The sequence below is a fragment of the Struthio camelus genome, chromosome 1, assembly GCF_040807025.1.
Source record: "Struthio camelus isolate bStrCam1 chromosome 1, bStrCam1.hap1, whole genome shotgun sequence".
In the NCBI taxonomy this organism is placed as follows: domain Eukaryota; kingdom Metazoa; phylum Chordata; class Aves; order Struthioniformes; family Struthionidae; genus Struthio; species Struthio camelus.
In genome coordinates this window covers 192,614,732-192,632,126 of record NC_090942.1, presented here as the reverse complement: position 1 = coordinate 192,632,126, position 17,395 = coordinate 192,614,732, and the positions used below count along the sequence as shown (strand labels likewise).

Sequence of the window (17,395 nt, the reverse complement as noted above, 5' to 3'; positions counted from 1 at the left end):
GCTGTATGTGCTCATTCCTGCCCTCATCCTCACAGGCAGCAGCGCCCCAACCCCTCGCTGGGGATAGTCTCCCCAGGGCACCAAATCCTGCTTTGCCTTGCTGCCACATAGGTACGGCTGCCAATGAGCCTCTCTTCCTTTTTTGTAGTGGCTAAGGCAAAACAGCCCTGTTTTAGCGCTAGGGAGTCAAATTCAGGAGCCTTACATGATTTGGGCCTGTTAAGCACAGCAGCAACGCAGCTCTTTGCCTCTTCTCTCCTTGCACTGCTGCCTTCGCCATGCTGCTCTGCACCATCTTGTCCAGGCTGAGTTTAATCACCGGCTGCTGACCGGCAGCACCCCCGCGAGAGGCTCAGCGGCAGCGCTGTGAGCAGCAAGAGAGTTTTCTCACAGCGCTTGGCATAGTGAAGGTGACAGCTCCCACCTCGTCCCTTCTTGTCTTTGTCACATTATGAGAAGGAGGTGGCACCACCGAAGCTGCTGCGTGCTACCAATCCTCTCCCCTCGAAAGCGAGACCAAACCCCCAGAGCACAGCAGCACATTGTCTGATGCCTAAAACTGTTTAAGAAAAGGTCTTGCCTACAGCATACAAAACTGGCATATGCTAACAGACAGCTAAGCAGGTCTGGGAAAACAAAAGGAGCCCCAGAAGACTGGTTAAATGGTTGTCGACATTTCTCCGCAACTACCCCTCCGTGCAGAACAGAGCTCAGCTTCGTGCATGTGCCGCTGCGACCAGCTTCAGTAATGACACAGTGATTCACATCTATTAGAAAGTAGCACACACCATCTGCCTTCTTCGCTTTTCTTGCCTCTGAGTGATGTTGCTTTCTGGATCTAGCAAATTAAACAGAATTTCTGTTTGGCTCTAAAGGCTGGTTCACAGACAGGAGAGCTGAAATGAAATTTTTGTTTAAAATACAGCAACGCTCCTCAGAATTAAACATGCATTAAACACGGCCCTAGGGGAGCCCAGCCAGTTACCAGCCCTGCTCACCACGTCCCACAAAGTTCCCGCCTGTACGTCTCAAATGATATTTCAGTTCAAAAGCCCTTCTGCAGCAGGTCTCCTATCTGTCCCCACTTGGGCACTCTCTCTCTAGCCCTCCCAAGCAAGAAAAAGACTGGAGGGTGCTGCTGAGGTAGCTCTTGCTCTGCAGAGGAGGGATGAAGGACCCCAGGGGATCCCCAGGGCTCACAGGAGGCACCGTACCACACTGAGACGCGTTGTCCAGTGAGGGCAGAGGGAGGTGACACAGCTTAGCTAGGAGAACAGCTGCTGGCCCCACAGCAACAGGCACAGCCCCCGGGCCAGGAAAGGGCGAGCGCCTTTCAGAGTGCCCTGTGCTGCTCCTAATAACCCAAAGCACTTTAAAAAAAGCACACTTCAATTGTTACTGTCAGATTAATTTATTAGCAGAAAACATGTTTTGCTGTAAGGCAGACGATTAACAGAACTTCTGTAATTTGCAGTCATGAGGCCAAATAATTACTGGTAGTTAATACCTGCAATTAAAATAACTGTTCTGGCATGAATGGAAGAGACCCAGAATGCCTACAGGAATGTTATACACACATATATATTTAAAATAAATAACCTTTACATTTCTTAGTTGTAAATACATTTCTCTTTTTACATAAGAAACATACATCTCAGAGTACACTCGCAAAACAACCACGGCAGGAGATCCCCATCTTCCGTGGCTCTCCTGGGCACGAAGATGGTGTACACAGCAGCACCTACATGGTCTGCGAGCTGAGAGAGAAATCCTGTTCACATTGTTCCTATGGGCCAAGATAAAGCACTTGCTCAGTAATCCCAGCAAGCAGCAAAGAAGCCGAGTTACACTGACAATCAGAGCCTACGGAAATTCATGAGCCTCTGGATGAACCTGCAGAAACATGGCATGACAGAAAAAGACTTCCAGACCTTCAGCCTTAGACGCAATTCCAAATTTCAGTGGAAAACCTGTACAATACATGCTTTTTAAAAAACAATAAAAAGTAAAGGCTTAAATGTTAAAATAACTCTTCACGAAGTACAGGCTATCAGCAACATTCATACAGATATTCAAGACAAAGTTTTATTTAAAAAGAACTGCCAGGGTATTTATTTAGCGTGTGTCATATTTGCTGTGTATTTCGCTTTACCTTTCCATGTACCCAGGCCGTCTTTAACTTTATAGGCACTTTTCAATTTCAACTGTTCCTATAAAGACACAGACTTCACCTATTTTGACACCAGCTGACCGATTACCAAACGTGAATGGGCCTTAAACTTGCACCTCTTTTCTCCCCTGCTTTTACCTCAAGTATAAAAATGTTGCCTACAAATTACAGAAACAAGTAGGCTTCGGACAGTTTTTTGGACTTTTTAGGCTAACCTGGACAGTGTTTCTTCTATCTGTAAAAAAAGTCAAGAGTAGTTATTCCAACATAAGATGCTTAAAAGTAGTGGGGGGAAAATATGCCATAATAAGTTATGCATAATTTAAAAACAGATTATTAAGAAAATCTTGCTTATGAAACACTTTGTAGAAACAATATATGACTTTAACCTGGTATGGAAGCTACAAGCAAACGATGCAGTCCTTGATGAGGGGGAAAAAAATGATTTCTGAGGTTTGCACAGCAGCTAGAACAATAACCCCCAGGCCTACACACCTGGATCTGCGCCGGGCTCTGAACCCAGCAGGTGAGGCGCAGAGCTCTTGCTGCTGCAGATCCGCCTGCAAGTTCAGGACGTTGCTTCCTCTGCTCTAGATCACAAGACCTCGTGCAGTGGCAGTTCAGTTATTCCTTTATGAGCCACTGTGCAAAAGCAGCGTTCTGAGGTGTGCCACAGAGCAGATTTCACCATCCTTCCCTTGGAAGGTTGTATTTTTCCCCTCTGCTCACGCTATGTGCTCCTGTGAAATGAAGCTGTATGCCACCCGCTTAGCAAGACAGTGTTGCAGGTCAGCCAGTTGCCTGATGAGATTTCTGCTGCTAACACCGCATGCACCACATTTATCTTGCAGCCTGGAACAGTCTTCAGCTGAAGGAGGCTGAGAGAAACAGCAGCTTCTCCAGCTCTTAGGAGGGGTTAGGGAGGGTGAGTTCTCATGTGGACAGCATGGCAGTAAGAGCATATAAGCATTCCCTAGCTCTGATGTCCAGGTACATAAGAACAAACTTATACTATGAGCCATGAGGAATCAAAGTTCCTTGATGCAGTTATAAGCATCAAGGACTGTATCTTAAATTGCATGACCAGTTGCTAAACTGGGTAAGAACAGACTTCATGTAATTAATGCCACATTAAAGCTGCTTTACACACTGTCTAACCACAGCTTTGCTATCTAGTTCCAGGTGTTTCCAAAGCGTTAAGAGGAACCAACAGAAACTACCGAGCAGCAACCCGGAACCCAATTCCCCCTCCAGGGCTTTGGGGAGGGTGACAGAAAAAGAACAAGATACACAAAACAGTTGGGAAGAGGCCATTTACATTCCCTACCAGCAGCACCAAAAAAGGTTTAAGGTGTTTGCGTTTAAGAGCTCTGCAGGAGAGCAAACAAAGTCTTGGAGCCTCTGCTAAAACAAACACCTAGAGGTCATATTCAGAGCAGCAAACAGATGGTAGCAGGGACTGACCTCTCAAGATGAGACACTGCCTTGTGGTCTAGTTACCTGGTACCTACCTCAGCATCCCCCCTCAAACCTAGCACCAACAACATGAGCTTGCAGTTTCAGTGCCTTTTTTAAACACTCCATCCAGGCTCCACATGTAGTTACTCAAAACACTGGCATCTGAAAAGGTAAGGGCTACCCTAGTGGTACGTATCACCCTATTTAAGATACAGCAGGACATCTGACACTTTATTAGCTTCTGTAGTCCTAGAAGCCTGTTAACGAAGCTGAAAGGAAACTAAGCACCAAGCGTTCTTTCACATAGCATACAGGGGCCAGCAAGATGCATACAGCCAAACTCTTTTTAGGCCCGAGTCCAGAATCTGAGAAAAGTAAAGCTAATTTCTCTCTAGATTAATTCAGATGGGATGCACTTGAGGAAGCACATAAAGCACGTAGCAGCAATGCAAGTGTCACAGAATAGAAGAGCTCTGCTGCTATCTGTAGGTGGAAGAAGCACGTATGAGACTGGAGCTTGACCCACAAATGAGTAATCTAGCAGCCGTTTCCATCCCAACGGGTTTGTCTCCATTATACAAGCAGACTGAGAAGTGAAAGCCACATTCAGGAACTAGAAATAGTTACTAGTGACTACCTAGCTACTGTTTCCTAAGAGACTCCCTTGAGCACTGTACTTGAAGAACTAGGACTTACTCTGCCAGCCCAGAGTTTAGAAATCCATTCCTCAGTCCCTGTACCACACCAAACAGACCCCATTTTACTATAATCCTGACCTACTGGCAGTGAACAGATTGTTTTTTTTTAATACGTTAACAATGATTAGCCACCCAATTCCTTCCACAGAGGACACGGGCAGCATTTTTGCCCAGGAACTTCAAAATTAAAAATTCTATAAAACATTTAAGACATCATAAATAAACTTATTCTAAAAATAGCTTTCCAAACAATAAATACAACTCTTATTTGAAAGTGCAAACAGGCTGCATTATAAAAGTACAGAGCGAGATTGCAGAAGTGCTTAATTATTCAATAGTGGCCAAGACACAGCTTCTTGTTTTGGTGCTGCTGGTCATCTAGTGATTTTGTTTTCTGGACACCATCTGGAGAAAAAAAAAAAGTGAAACTTGTATTAATACAATACTAAAAATCGCCTAAATACTCACGTGCATAGGCATAATGGAACAATATTTGCGGGAAGGGCGTGATTGTCGTCTTCTCCATATAAAAGAACATGCAAACAACCATAGCAAGGAAAACATACTAAGGAAAAAGAGCAACCCAATGCCGAACGGAGTTCAGCACTGAAAATGCAAGTCTACCACCTTGAAGAAACCACTGTTAGAAAAATGAGCCCCATTAAAGGTTGTCAAACAAGTATCCCACAACAAATCTTTCCCCAGTAAGGTTTGAAAACCATTAGCTGAGACAGGGACAAACAAGCCTTGACATTATGCAGTGACTACTAACACTCATAAACACTACCCCAACTCCCCTAGGACTCATAAGGAAGTACGCAAGAAAAAAAAAAAAAAAACTTCTCTGTTAATCTAGCTCACTGCATGTTGGGAGTTAGCTTGCAGTACGCAGCTGTTTGTACGGTACAAAACCCATTAGCAGTCTTTGCTATGTTCCTAGGGCAGGACTCAGTGCCTTGAGTAACCACCGGACCCCTAGTGGAAAATATCTCTATATGCCTGAGGCAGAAAAATTATTTAGCTTATTTTCAGACATGATTTTCCCCACCGGCTGAGAAACATTCTAAGGCCTGGTAGCTGACACTAGATGCCAATGGTGGGTCCCTTCTGCACCCCAAGAAGGGCTTTGGCATAACAGTCATCTAAATACTATTATTGGAAGATGACAGCTCCCTTGCTACAGAGGTGTAGGAAGACAAGGATCGTGTGTGGCCTCAGCTGCCATCAAAAACAACAGAAACAAGGAAGAAGGTTAAAAAAAAATTGATTGAAGAGCACTGGCATAGATTCTGCTTTATAAGAGAAGCACTGGAAATTTCCACAAAACATTTAAATGACTTGGAGGAGGCCAATTTCCCCTGAAAAACAACAGCACTCCAAAGTACTTTAAAATCTTTTTAGAGCATGATATAAAACATGACACAGTAGTCTGGAAGGATCAGTGTTCAAAATAGCATATTGTATGCGTTACACAATCTAGTAGTCCTATTATCAAGGCCTACGAGTGCCATGCATTTGTTAAAACAAACTTATGTTTTGGACTTATCCTTAGTTCATCTACCCGAAAAGTTCGGACAAGTTTTCATAGCAAAATCTAACTAACTGAAATCAAACCTAGAGGAGTTCGGGCTTGTTTAAAAATGAATGTCATGTATTGACTTCAAACACGAAACGCATCAATGAAAAACACTTACTTTCTTTGGCTGTGGGATCATGGAATTCAAGGACATTAGTGTGAAATGGATTTAGTTGCCACTGGTAAGAGAAAAAGAAAAAAGTTCACTTATTCTAGAAGACAGAAAAAAGCAGGGGAGAAAGAGGAAGTACCCCACAGTACTTCACTGTAAGGCATGACTAGAGGTGAGGTAGGAAAAAGGAGTTCCTCCTCACACACACACTTGAGAATAAAAAGTAGTTAGCGCGTGTGTGGCCATTTACTCCCTTGATAGGGGAACGAGCCTGCTTGAAACCAACAGTGCTGCAGTTTGTCATGGTGAGCACCCCAAAGACAGGGGCACTTGCCCACCTCCAGAACGCGCTGCGGCTCTTTCAGGAGGGGCTGGAAGGACCTACGAAAGCGCACAGTCACCTCCCACATCAGCTACTATTCTGTGATGGGACAGGCTGGGAGAGAATTTCAGAGCGCAAAGACACCACCTCAAGAAGCACCAAGAAGTTAGAGGGAAATCTGCAAGGAAATAACAACACAGAAAATGGGCACACTCTGCCCTACCCTCTGGCAAACAGCACAGCACTCCTTCCCAGTGTCCTTGCAGAGCTGCCTCCCTGTTCCACTTGTATTTGATTAATCAGCACAAGGGGGAAAAACAAGCAAACAGAAAAACACCACACACACAGAAAGAGCCTCACACTCCCATGTTGGCTGCCGATGCTTGCCCACTCCTCCCTTCTCACGCCGCTGACCCGCGTTTTAAAATACAGGACATTAGACACTTACTGTAAATTTGCTTACGCCCTCAAGTTCATCAAACTTCATGTATGATATGTCCGCTTTCTTTTTTCCAGAATCAACATCTCCTGCATAAATCTGCTTGATACCAGCCCCTTTGATTAAAGGTACACATTCATCACAGGGACATTTGGTCACAAATATCATGCTTCTCTCCTCTGGCTTTATTTCTTGACACCTGTAAGCAGTCAGAAACAGAATTTCAAAGTTATGTCTTCGTGGGTTTGAATGTTGACAACTTGATATCTCATGGGAGCAAGCAAAGAAGTGCTGTGTTACCCTCTACTCTCAGAAGCAGCTTATTCAAGTGTACAAGTATAAGATCACATCTGGTTTGGTTTTATTGTCTACGAATGAAACCTCCCCCACACCTTTCCACACCTATTGTCAGAAACCTCAACAGGTGCCACTCCTCCATATTTCAGGTTGTAGCATGGTCCTAGCAGGAAGCAGAAGCTGTCGCTTGTATTTCAAGGATAGCTGCACACGTAAGACCGAACATCTTTTACATCAAGTTCACTCAGATGCTTGAAGAAACGCCAGAGCTGACTCTGTCTATGCACATCAAGTTCTGCATCATAGGTATAAACAACATTGTGACTGCAACCCACACTTCATCACAATGCTATCATGCACCCGTCACGGCATTTTTTTGTGACTTGTCTCATTCTTTTCTGTGGTAAAAATAAACCTATTACCTGAACGTCAAGGCATTCTGCTCAGCATGTATAATGTATCTGAACTTTCTGATTTCCCGGTCTTTTTGTTTATCATCCATGTGTGGAAAATCAGCATACTCAGATCCAACAGGGAAGGCATTGTAACCACAGCCTACAAAATACATTGCTCCTGTTCCATCACAGCTTCTCTGCAATAGCAAGAAGATCATCAAATTTGGAGACGTTTAAATTGTGTACTAAATCTAAGTGTTGTGCAACATATATTGCACGTTTCGCTTAGTATCTGAGCGTTATTAGTTCTTGCCAAGTTTTAGCAATTAAAAGAGAACTCAGCTCACTGCATGTCTTTGTGAAACTCTCCCCCCCACTCCCAAAGCTCCATAGGAGCTGCATGGGCAAACCATTAACACCACAAACAAGACCAGGCACTAGGCTTTAAAGGCTTTTCTTTTAGCAAGTAGTATCAATAGCAACAACAAAAAGTCTTGAGGATTTAGCCATTAGACCTTTCTGCAACTTACAACAAAAAAGCAAGCTGGGGCTAGTCCCTAATGTGCCAGGGACTGCATTTTACCTGTCTCAGAACACACCCAAGTGACCAGTGGGCTGACAAAGAAATTGGCAATTGAAATCAGAACAAGAAACAAAACAACTAGAAGCAATTGATGACAGAAGTGCCAAGAAGAAACAGAAAAGCACACGTTTCAGTTGCATGAAGAATGAGCATTCTTGGACCAGTAAAGTGCACAATTAAGGACTTAAAGAAATAAACCCTTTACGTTTAGATGGGAAAAAGTAAACAACATTTGTACAAAAATACCACTTTGATTCAAAAAAACGTGCTAAAGCCAGCACAGCATTTCAGCTCCATCAAAAATCTACAAGAGATTGTCAGGCTATGGTTGCCCTGTTACCACTCCAAAAACCAGCTGCAAAGAGGAACTATGTAGAGTAGGCATAGGCTGTCTGAACAGCAGCTGTGGCAGAACTCTGCAGCCAAGACACCTAGAATAATGAAAACAATAACTATGGAAACAAACGGTGAAAAACTAGGCAAGGACACTGGCAGTTACTGAACTTGTTTATTCTGCTCCTTCATCTTGACAATGTAACATTGAATCACTCATTAATTTAGTTGGCAAAGAATGAGAAGTGCAAGTTTTCTATAGCACTGTGTGTGTACAGTTTTATACACATGTGCATTTTTCAAGGTAAAATAATTTCTAAGAAGATACACTTGTATGAATTGCGAGTGCAAGAAGTGGTAAGTTTTTCCATACTTACAGATTTTCCTTCCGCCCAAATAATAGCTCCAACTCCTGTTTTATGATCCTCTAAAATACAGAACGTTTTAGCAGTAAGTAACACGTAAGGTACTTGCATGTTACCTATATAAACATATACCAAATATAAAAATATACAAAACCAGAGACTAAGGAGGAACATTCTTGGGTGCCTGGCAGTCAAAAGAAAAGAAATGCAGAAAGATAAGAGCTTCAATGTAATATGAGTCTACTGCAAAAGCAAGGGCGTGGCCAGCCATTCTAAGGCTTGGCTAGGTACATTTGTTCACAAACGTTGAGAAATAATCACTGCATATATGAGACACGAAAATGTGCGCCAAGAATACACACAGACAGGTTAGCGGATTTGAGACTGCAAAACCGATATAAAAAACCCTTTTCATTATTTATTACTAAAATTAATTTCCGCCAGTCATTAAGTTCATAGTTCCGTAGTCTCAATTCCTAACAAAATTTGTTTTATTTTATACCTAACTCAGAGAGAAAACGTTAACAATTGAATTCTGTGGTCTCCTATCACCACTGCAGGAACACTGGAACAGAACCTTCCGTTATGTGACCTGGAAGTCTTTTATGGAACTTGGAAGTCTTCCCCGGAAGTTATTGATGGGAGTCTCGACCAGTGAAAATGGAGCATATCGAGGTGAAAAAGAAATTCAGGCTTCCATGGTGACAAATATTGCAGGCAAAACTGTTTCAGCTAACCACTTCTCATCATCCTTAGCTTTACAACTGCACACTCAAAGAGGGTCTTTTCCTGCCAAGAAAATGTTTTATGAGGGCTGGCAACTTTATTTCCATTCTACATATTTATTAGCCATTGATGTATACTAACCCAGCACAGAAAACATCTTATGACCTCACTCCTCTGGTAGCACCTGAATGATGATGTAAAGCATCTGAGTATGTGTGTGGGAGGTGTTATTTATTTTAATTTCATATAGGATCAGGACCTCATAACAGGACTGAGGCGGAATAAGAGTCTGTTCAAACACAGACTTGACTTCAGGCTGAACAGCACAGACAAAACTGAATTCTGCTAACTCAAGAATGAATACTGAAGCTGGGCAGTTTTATCTTGCTCTACCACACAGTAGTTCTGCAAAGAACATACGGCTTGAGGCAGGCAACTTCCGAATTAGTTCTGAAATCCAATCTCCCTTGCAACTTTCGGTGACTAAATTTGTGGAAGGGTACCAGGAAAAAAGAACAACTAAAAAGGAAAAAAAAAAAAAAGGAAAACTTTAAAATGTGAAGATCCACGCTTTCAAATCACAAGGTTTGAATAAGTCAAAAGGCATATTCAGCATCTAACTCGATAGGGTGGGGGTGGGGCATGAGGGTGTCTGTCTGTCTGTGAGAGAGGGAGGGAGGGAATACTTTTGTTTTAAGCTTTAAATATATACCACTTATTTGTCTACAAAAGGAGAAAAAAGCGACTGTCCTATCTAGGTGGAAGGAAAACATCACTAAGGAGCACCATCAAATTCTAAGCTTTCAGAACAGTAATCTCTAGAAGAATTTACCAGCTTACTGCATTGCTACACAGACAGAAAAAAGTGCTCAACAGAAGTAATCTTCATCAAAGATGCAAAAGTCAATAAAAAAAACCTCAAGACAGCTTGGGTATCAAATCTCCAGAATCTTTGCAAACAAAAAGACATCAGATACATCATCACTGTCACTAATGATATTGGGACTAGGAAACTTAACATAACTGTACTTAAAACCTCCTGGAGGAATACTATTCCACTGCTATTTTCTGAAGAAGCATACATAATATCAAATAGGTGCCAGTATGTGTAGTGTAACAGAAGCATCTTGTGAAATATCGGTAAAGAGAGTCTCACAGCAGCTTGAAGAGTTTCAATGCTATTGTTTTCTTTGAGACAGATGTTGCGCATGCTGGCAGGGCAGGCTTTGCTAGCACTGTACGTTAAATGCACCGATTTTCATCTTGAGAAACCTCAGTGCCTTTACAGACTATTTCAAAGACAGAGAAATGGACGTACGCAGTTCAGTGACCTGCTCAAGGCAGTATTTGGAAGAAACCAGACTGAAAACCAGGAACACACTGTAATCACAGGAGCCACCCTTCCCCAATTACATTAACAACTCACCTGTCCGATAGGCAAGTAGTCTGGCTTGTATCATACAGTGCCTCGCAATTTCTTGGGGCAAACCCTGATGGTACGTTTCATTTGCTGGCTGTGATTCACAGCAGTAAAACCCAAAGCATCCAAAGACAGGGACACTGGCAGCTACTGTGGCCAAGACCACGACGAGATCTTTCATATTTTGTCTAAGGTTGCTGAAGTATGGATTTTCACAGAGATTCTCCAGTCCTATTGTCATCAATATTTGCTTGTGCATTTCTTCATTTGAAATTAGGAATAAACTTTCATACTCTTTTATTTTCTCTTGTCTACACTGAGTATAAAAGTCAGTATTAAAGCCAGGCTGAGATTTCGCTATTTTTTGAATGAAATCGAGCTTGGTGGAAGTTTCTTCAACAAACTGCACCATATAGCACACCAAGGGCTGAAGCAAGACACACACACGAGCACGACTATTTGACTTCAATCTTTCCACTGCTTTGGCATCTAGCTTTGCATCATCAGTAGTCATGGGATTAGATGCCTCATTCTGCAAGCTGATTTCAGGATCAGCAGGCCAGTAAGAAATTCTGTTCACTCCAGCTGTAAGAGAAGATAATGCAACTAAAGGAAGCGTGCAAATATAGTGGAACATAAACCTCATACTCAACACATTACCACACAACTCTGTTTTTACTCCTTTAAGGCCTCGGGTGCTGCTTAAAGGGCATCTGCACTGCTGGCAGATACCAGTATCAAGAGGTTACCAGACCTGATAATCAGACTACAGACAGAAATCAAACTTTGCTAAGTTGCAAGATTTTTGGGGCAGCCTACTTTCACATCTTACGTACAAGAGATACATTACCACCAATTAAGGGGCAGCACTAACAAAAGCTGCTGTTGAGATTAAAGAGCAATACTTCCAGAAGGGCTGTACCAGCAGATCCCATCTCAGGAAGCACGACATGTCTTCCTCTCACTTGAGAAAAAGAAGCCTTCAAGTACGCCCTGTGATTTCTGCACCAAATAACCCCTTCCTCTAGTGCCACTAAAAAGCAATGGGAGGGCAAGGAAAAACGTAGCAAGCCAGGCCTAGTCATCAGGCTTAGGGCTGCCTTGGCAAAGTGCCACACCAGTATGTCAAAATCTCAGCACTGCATCTCCTCCAAGAGACAAGCATCGCTAACAATATTGGTAGCACTGAGAAATAGGGTCTCAGTAGCAAATCCTACTTTTTGGACCATCAGCTGCTGGAAATGCAACGTTCAATTCTGCTTTTACACTTTTGAAAAACATCAGTGCGGGTTATGTAAGTCAGAGATCAGGAGTGACAACTGGAACAAACCAAAGAGAAAACTGGCTTTCTCATACCACCAATCATAAGCATAGCATTTACTCCTACTATACTACAGTCATTTGCTTACCGTTTACAATCATTTTTAAACAAGTTGAACATGGCTTTCTGGAAAAATACAGATCACAGTTTTTAAGTCTTGATCCATGTTTAATGAGCGCAATCTGGCCAGCATGCAAGTCTGCACTGGAACAATGAAGACCAATAATCTTCATGTTTTTCACAACAACAAGACCACTCTTCTTCACCTACAAAAAAAAAAATCACTATTATTAATTTATTTTAGCATCAAGTCAATAGAGATGTTACGGCTCATCCTTGGGGAGCAGTAAGCTAGCCAGAATCAGAGCACATTGCTTTTCAGTACAAATGTGGATATGAATCAGTAAGTAATCTTTATGTTACATTTCCTCTAAGCAACAATTTTTTCCTACAGTTTCTACATGTGCATGATAATATCCGAGTACTAAACTATGCCCCTGTCAAACTTCAAATCAGGATTTGCTGCAAATCCCTAACTTTTCTGGTCTGTGTTTTGCCCATAACAAAACCTAGAGGGAGCAGAGAAAATTATGTCAATTAAAACTGAAAACCCCTCTGATTCACTCCCTGGAGATGACAGTTAGCTCCTTTGTTTGGCACAAAGGAAAAAAAGATTCACAAGGAAATTCTGAAACGGGCCATTGCTCTTACTGTGGAGCATACTCTGTACGCTGCAGGGAAACCCTCTGAGAATGCTGATGAATGTAATTTCTGTCTTAATCTTGACCAGCCTGAGAGCCAACTGCTTGGCTAGACTTATTTCTGTCTCTTCTTTTACAGAAACTAATCTTGTTTCTAAAGAACCTTCGGCGGAAAAAAGTCTGTTTATCACAGACACGATCGTTCACACCTGGATCCCTGTGTTTTCTGGAGTATCTGCCATATGTCACGTTGCGTAAAGAAGAGTCTAGTTAAATTCACTGCAGGAGCTATTAGCATTCGTTCAGAAAGACTGATTAATTGTAAACGTATATATCTTACCTGTGATTTCTTCTGCTGCTCAGCTGAGGGAAAGAGCTCCATCCAGAGACTGAACAAAGTAAAAAGATTGACCTTAGAAAGTCTTGGTATTTGACCTGTCATTAGAAGAACAAAGAAATATTTATTAATAAAAATTCCAAAGAAAAAATACGTTGTTTGAATAACTAAGATATACAAGGGATGCTGTACAGCAGATGTGAACTCTTCAAAGGTGGCACGCTGTATTTCATATTTCTCTCCTAGATTAGAAGCTAAGTATGTCAGGAGGGACACAGTTTGGAGCTGGAACGGGCAAGCTGTGGACAGTTAGTAGAGCCATATCTTGCCTCTCTTTAAGGGAAGGTTATCTTTGCCTTTAAGCTCTGAGATATCATAACTGGCACAAATTCTATATTTCAAAAATTCCCCCACTTTTAACAACCTATACATTGCATTTTCCGTTCTGTGAAACAATGCAGAAGCATATAAGCCAAGCAATCCAACATGCAGCAAGATTTTGCTTATAATGAGGGCTATGATCAGCATTATTGTCCTCATACACACTTCCTCCAACACTAACCCCAGTCACCAGTTTTGCAACCTGGCTTGTAGGTGAAACAAAATAGAACCTTTATGCAGACTGAAATAAAAAGTTTTAACAATTTCCAGACTTTCTACACCCCAGCTTCAACAGAAGCTAGTCTGTCAACCATTTCTGCTATTACAGCAGCTAACACCTATTAAGCAGGACACACTGTCCTCTTCAGGACAAAAATCTGTCAACCCAAAATGCTTGCAGTCAGATGCAGAGATGAGCTTTGCAGAATAACAGAAAGTGGTGATGCTTTCACTGAAATTCAGGGAGTTAATTCTACTTAGCGGTAAACAGCAGAAATCACAGACCAGATCCCATATAACTCAATGCACTTGAATGAGTCACAGACGCTTAAAGAAATCAGAGACATCTCTTGTAACTCAGCTTCAGGCTCGCCATATATACAGCAAAAATATCTAGGTACACGTCATGATCTTAAACCAACACCACCAGCAAAAGCAAGTAGCTATTGTGAAATCTACCCGTTGTAACAGCTCTGGAGAAACCTGCTTCCAAACTAGATTTTTACAAAATCTGCTTAGGTTTTGGGTAGACTGTTATAAAAACTTAAACCTATTACTCAGGTGGCTGTCACTTCTGACCAAATAACGAAAAAGGTAGCAAAGAACCACTTCTGAGCCCACCAACCACCTAATGATGTGCCAGATCACTCACTTCTCAAAATCTGGACTGTGTAGCGTCCTAGGCCATACTCATAGCATGGCTGAACATGCCACAGATAAAAAAAGAAGGAAGTCCCGCACTGCTGTCTAATGTTTATGCCATTCCAGATGTAACACTGTCTTGCCGTGTGCTCGGCAAGAGGACTTGCTCTGAAAGACTCTGAAAAGGCTCCAGTTCCTCTTTAAGCAGCGCTTACAGAGAGCTGTAATGAGCACATATTCCACCGCAAGCACTGCGTGCGCTGTCTGATGGTAAAGTTTTCTCTGTTTTACCCCCTGACACAAACATTAGCACTTCTGCAAAAGAGGAAAAGGCAGACGCAAGAATACAATGCGAAAGACATTTCTTTAAGTAGTTCTAGCAGCTTGGAAGAGGCATAACCAGATACTAAGATTGCTTTGGTGGGAAAAAGGGTTTGAAAAGGAGGCTTAGACAGGTTTATGGTTCATAGGCTGTGAACCCCAAAAGACAATTAGGACAGTGGATAAACATGCTTCCTTGAAACTCACGACTAGAATACCATTTTCGCCCAATATCTGTGCAGCGTTTTCCACACAGTAATGAGAGCAAAATTACTAGGGATTCTGGAAAAGAACAACTGTCCTCTCAGCAGCACCAGCTGACGCCACACTGTCCACTGCTCTTTAGGCTGCACAACTATGCCCTCGGTGCAAAAGCACTGCAAAAGGCACCTGGCTGGCAGAATCAGACACTTGTGCTACTTAAAATGTTAATTTTCAGAAAGCATGAGAAAGATTTGTTCTTACTTGTACTAAAAACAAACCATGAAAGTAGGCCTACAAGCCATAATTACATGTGGAGAACTTGTTTTCTTAAAGGTTCATTCAGTTCATTCTTGTTACAGCCCCCATTCGCACCTGTGGTAGCCGGTGCAGTTCCCAAAATGGCAAGCTAAAATAAACAGTACAACTTATACCCGCTTACACATCTCCTGTCGTGATTTCGATAACGGATTAAGGCTCAGCATGCAGAGCAGGTTTAAAGCAGAATACACAGCAAACAGAAACAAGTTTGAACTGCTGTTTGTTTTCCTGGGCCTAATCTGTGCCTCCTGCACTTAACGTACTGGAAACAAACCAAAGAATGTACTGGTTTGCATCCCTGTTGTGAATTTACATTAATTTATAATATGAAGTAGAAAGAGATACTATGATGAAAAAGGAAAGTACAGCGGTTCCAATTATGATTTATATATGCCCTCCTCTTTACTCATTTATGTAGTTACATGTTTTATTAAGTTCAACACAGCGAAGCAAAGCCAGATTAAAGTGGCCACAGAAATAAATTTGTAGGTGGAAGACATCTGTAAATCCCACAGAATTTAAAAGGAAGTGCAGAAGATCAGGGAAGAGAAAGAATCAGGCTCTTTGTTTTCGCTACTATGAGCAAAACGATGTGAAAGGTGGATCATATCCTCACAGCATCCCTACTCTGTTACACAGCCCAGCCTCACGCTTGCACAAAGGCACAATTTTACTCCTCCAGGGCAGAGCTTCCACACCAGTGAAGAAAAGCACGCTCCAGGCAAAGTATGGTGTGAAGGTGAGTGTCGAAAATCCTGCTACCCCTATACTGGCAGGCAAGAAGGAACAGGGCACTGCCCATGTGGATGCAGCTCAGCTACATGACTTATGACACTGTTGCAGCATAGGACTCCCTAGTTCAAAGTCTGAAAAAAAACCCATGAGAGCTCATCTTACAAGGTAAAAAAAAAAAAAAACAATATGCTTTAAACACCACTGAAAAGGGGGAATCTCATCATTTTAACTCCCTAGATGGTGCCTGGAAAAGGAAAATGGAAACCATTTTCAGAGTTCATCTTCCTTGCTCACTTGGAAGCAGGATTTTCATAGCACTGGGAAGAACCAAATCCCATCGACACCTCAGAGAGAGGCCTGGTGGCCTGTTGTGGCCTGAGAGGCACACAACCCACAGACAATCTACATGTGCACCTCGGACAACAGCAATGGGATGTGTGAAGTCTGTCAAAATCCACTTCGTTTGGGACTTCAGAGCCTTGTGATAGAGTTGCTCTCTGCCAAATTTGTACCTGGGCCCTGCTATAAAGGTTGGTAATGACATCCTTCAGACGGGAAGCGTTTTTAAACAATTAAAAATACAAGCTGGAAATCATCTTGACAGCCAAAGGGGAAAAAGAAAAGAGAAAAAAACCCAAGTCTTGGTTAGCAAAAAGCCTCACGAAGAAGACTAAACGTACGGGGCGGGAGCAGACGACACGTTACTGCATTGCCTCGAACGAGCAGGAGCGCCCTATGCAAAACGCGGTAAGGGAAAGGGCTCCCAAAAACCCTGGGAAGGAGCTGGGCGACAGACAGACAGACACTGACGCCCCCCTGCCCCCTCAGGGCTCCCGCCAGCCGTTAACGGCCGCTCCCGCCGCGCGCCGGCGCCGCGGCTCCCTCACAGCGGCGCGGCCGGGCCAGACCCCCGCTCCCTTTCCCCCCCCCCCGCCAGGCCCCGGGCCCACCGTGGCGGGCAGGGGGTGGCGCTCACCGGCCATACTGTCGGTCTGCGTGCTCGCCGCCCTCACCCGCGGCCCCGCCGCCGCCGCCACCTCCTCGTCCTTGTCCTCCTCCGCGCCGTGCATCGGTGCCGCCGCTGCCGCCCCGCCCCGCCCCGCCCCCATGGCGGCCGCGCTCCTCCCCCGGGGGGCGTCGCCACGTAGCTGACGGGCGGAGCGGGGGCTTCGGCCAATAGGAAGGCGGGGGCGGGGAGGGGCTTGTCGAGCGGCCGTTGGGGCGCGTGCGCGTTGGCTCCCGCCGCTGCCCTCAGAGGCGGGCGGGGGGCGGCCGGTGGGTCGGGTCGCTGTCCCTCGTAACCCGGCTAAGCGTCTCGCTGG

The 17,395-nt window shown here is 43.5% G+C and overlaps 1 protein-coding gene across 1 annotated transcript; it reads right to left on the bottom strand.

Annotated features, from left to right (window-relative positions):
* Positions 1 to 1,389: 1,389 nt before the first annotated feature.
* CDADC1 (cytidine and dCMP deaminase domain containing 1) lies at positions 1,390 to 17,183 on the bottom strand. Its single transcript, XM_068929852.1, has 9 exons — positions 17,050 to 17,183; positions 13,257 to 13,351; positions 12,304 to 12,481; positions 10,901 to 11,479; positions 8,761 to 8,810; positions 7,495 to 7,664; positions 6,785 to 6,974; positions 6,021 to 6,081; positions 1,390 to 4,731 (listed from the first exon to the last, which is right to left on the bottom strand). Exons 1-9 carry the CDS (start codon positions 17,180 to 17,182, stop codon positions 4,658 to 4,660), a joined length of 1,530 nt encoding a protein of 509 aa, XP_068785953.1. The 5' UTR covers position 17,183; the 3' UTR covers positions 1,390 to 4,657.
* Positions 17,184 to 17,395: the final 212 nt, after the last annotated feature.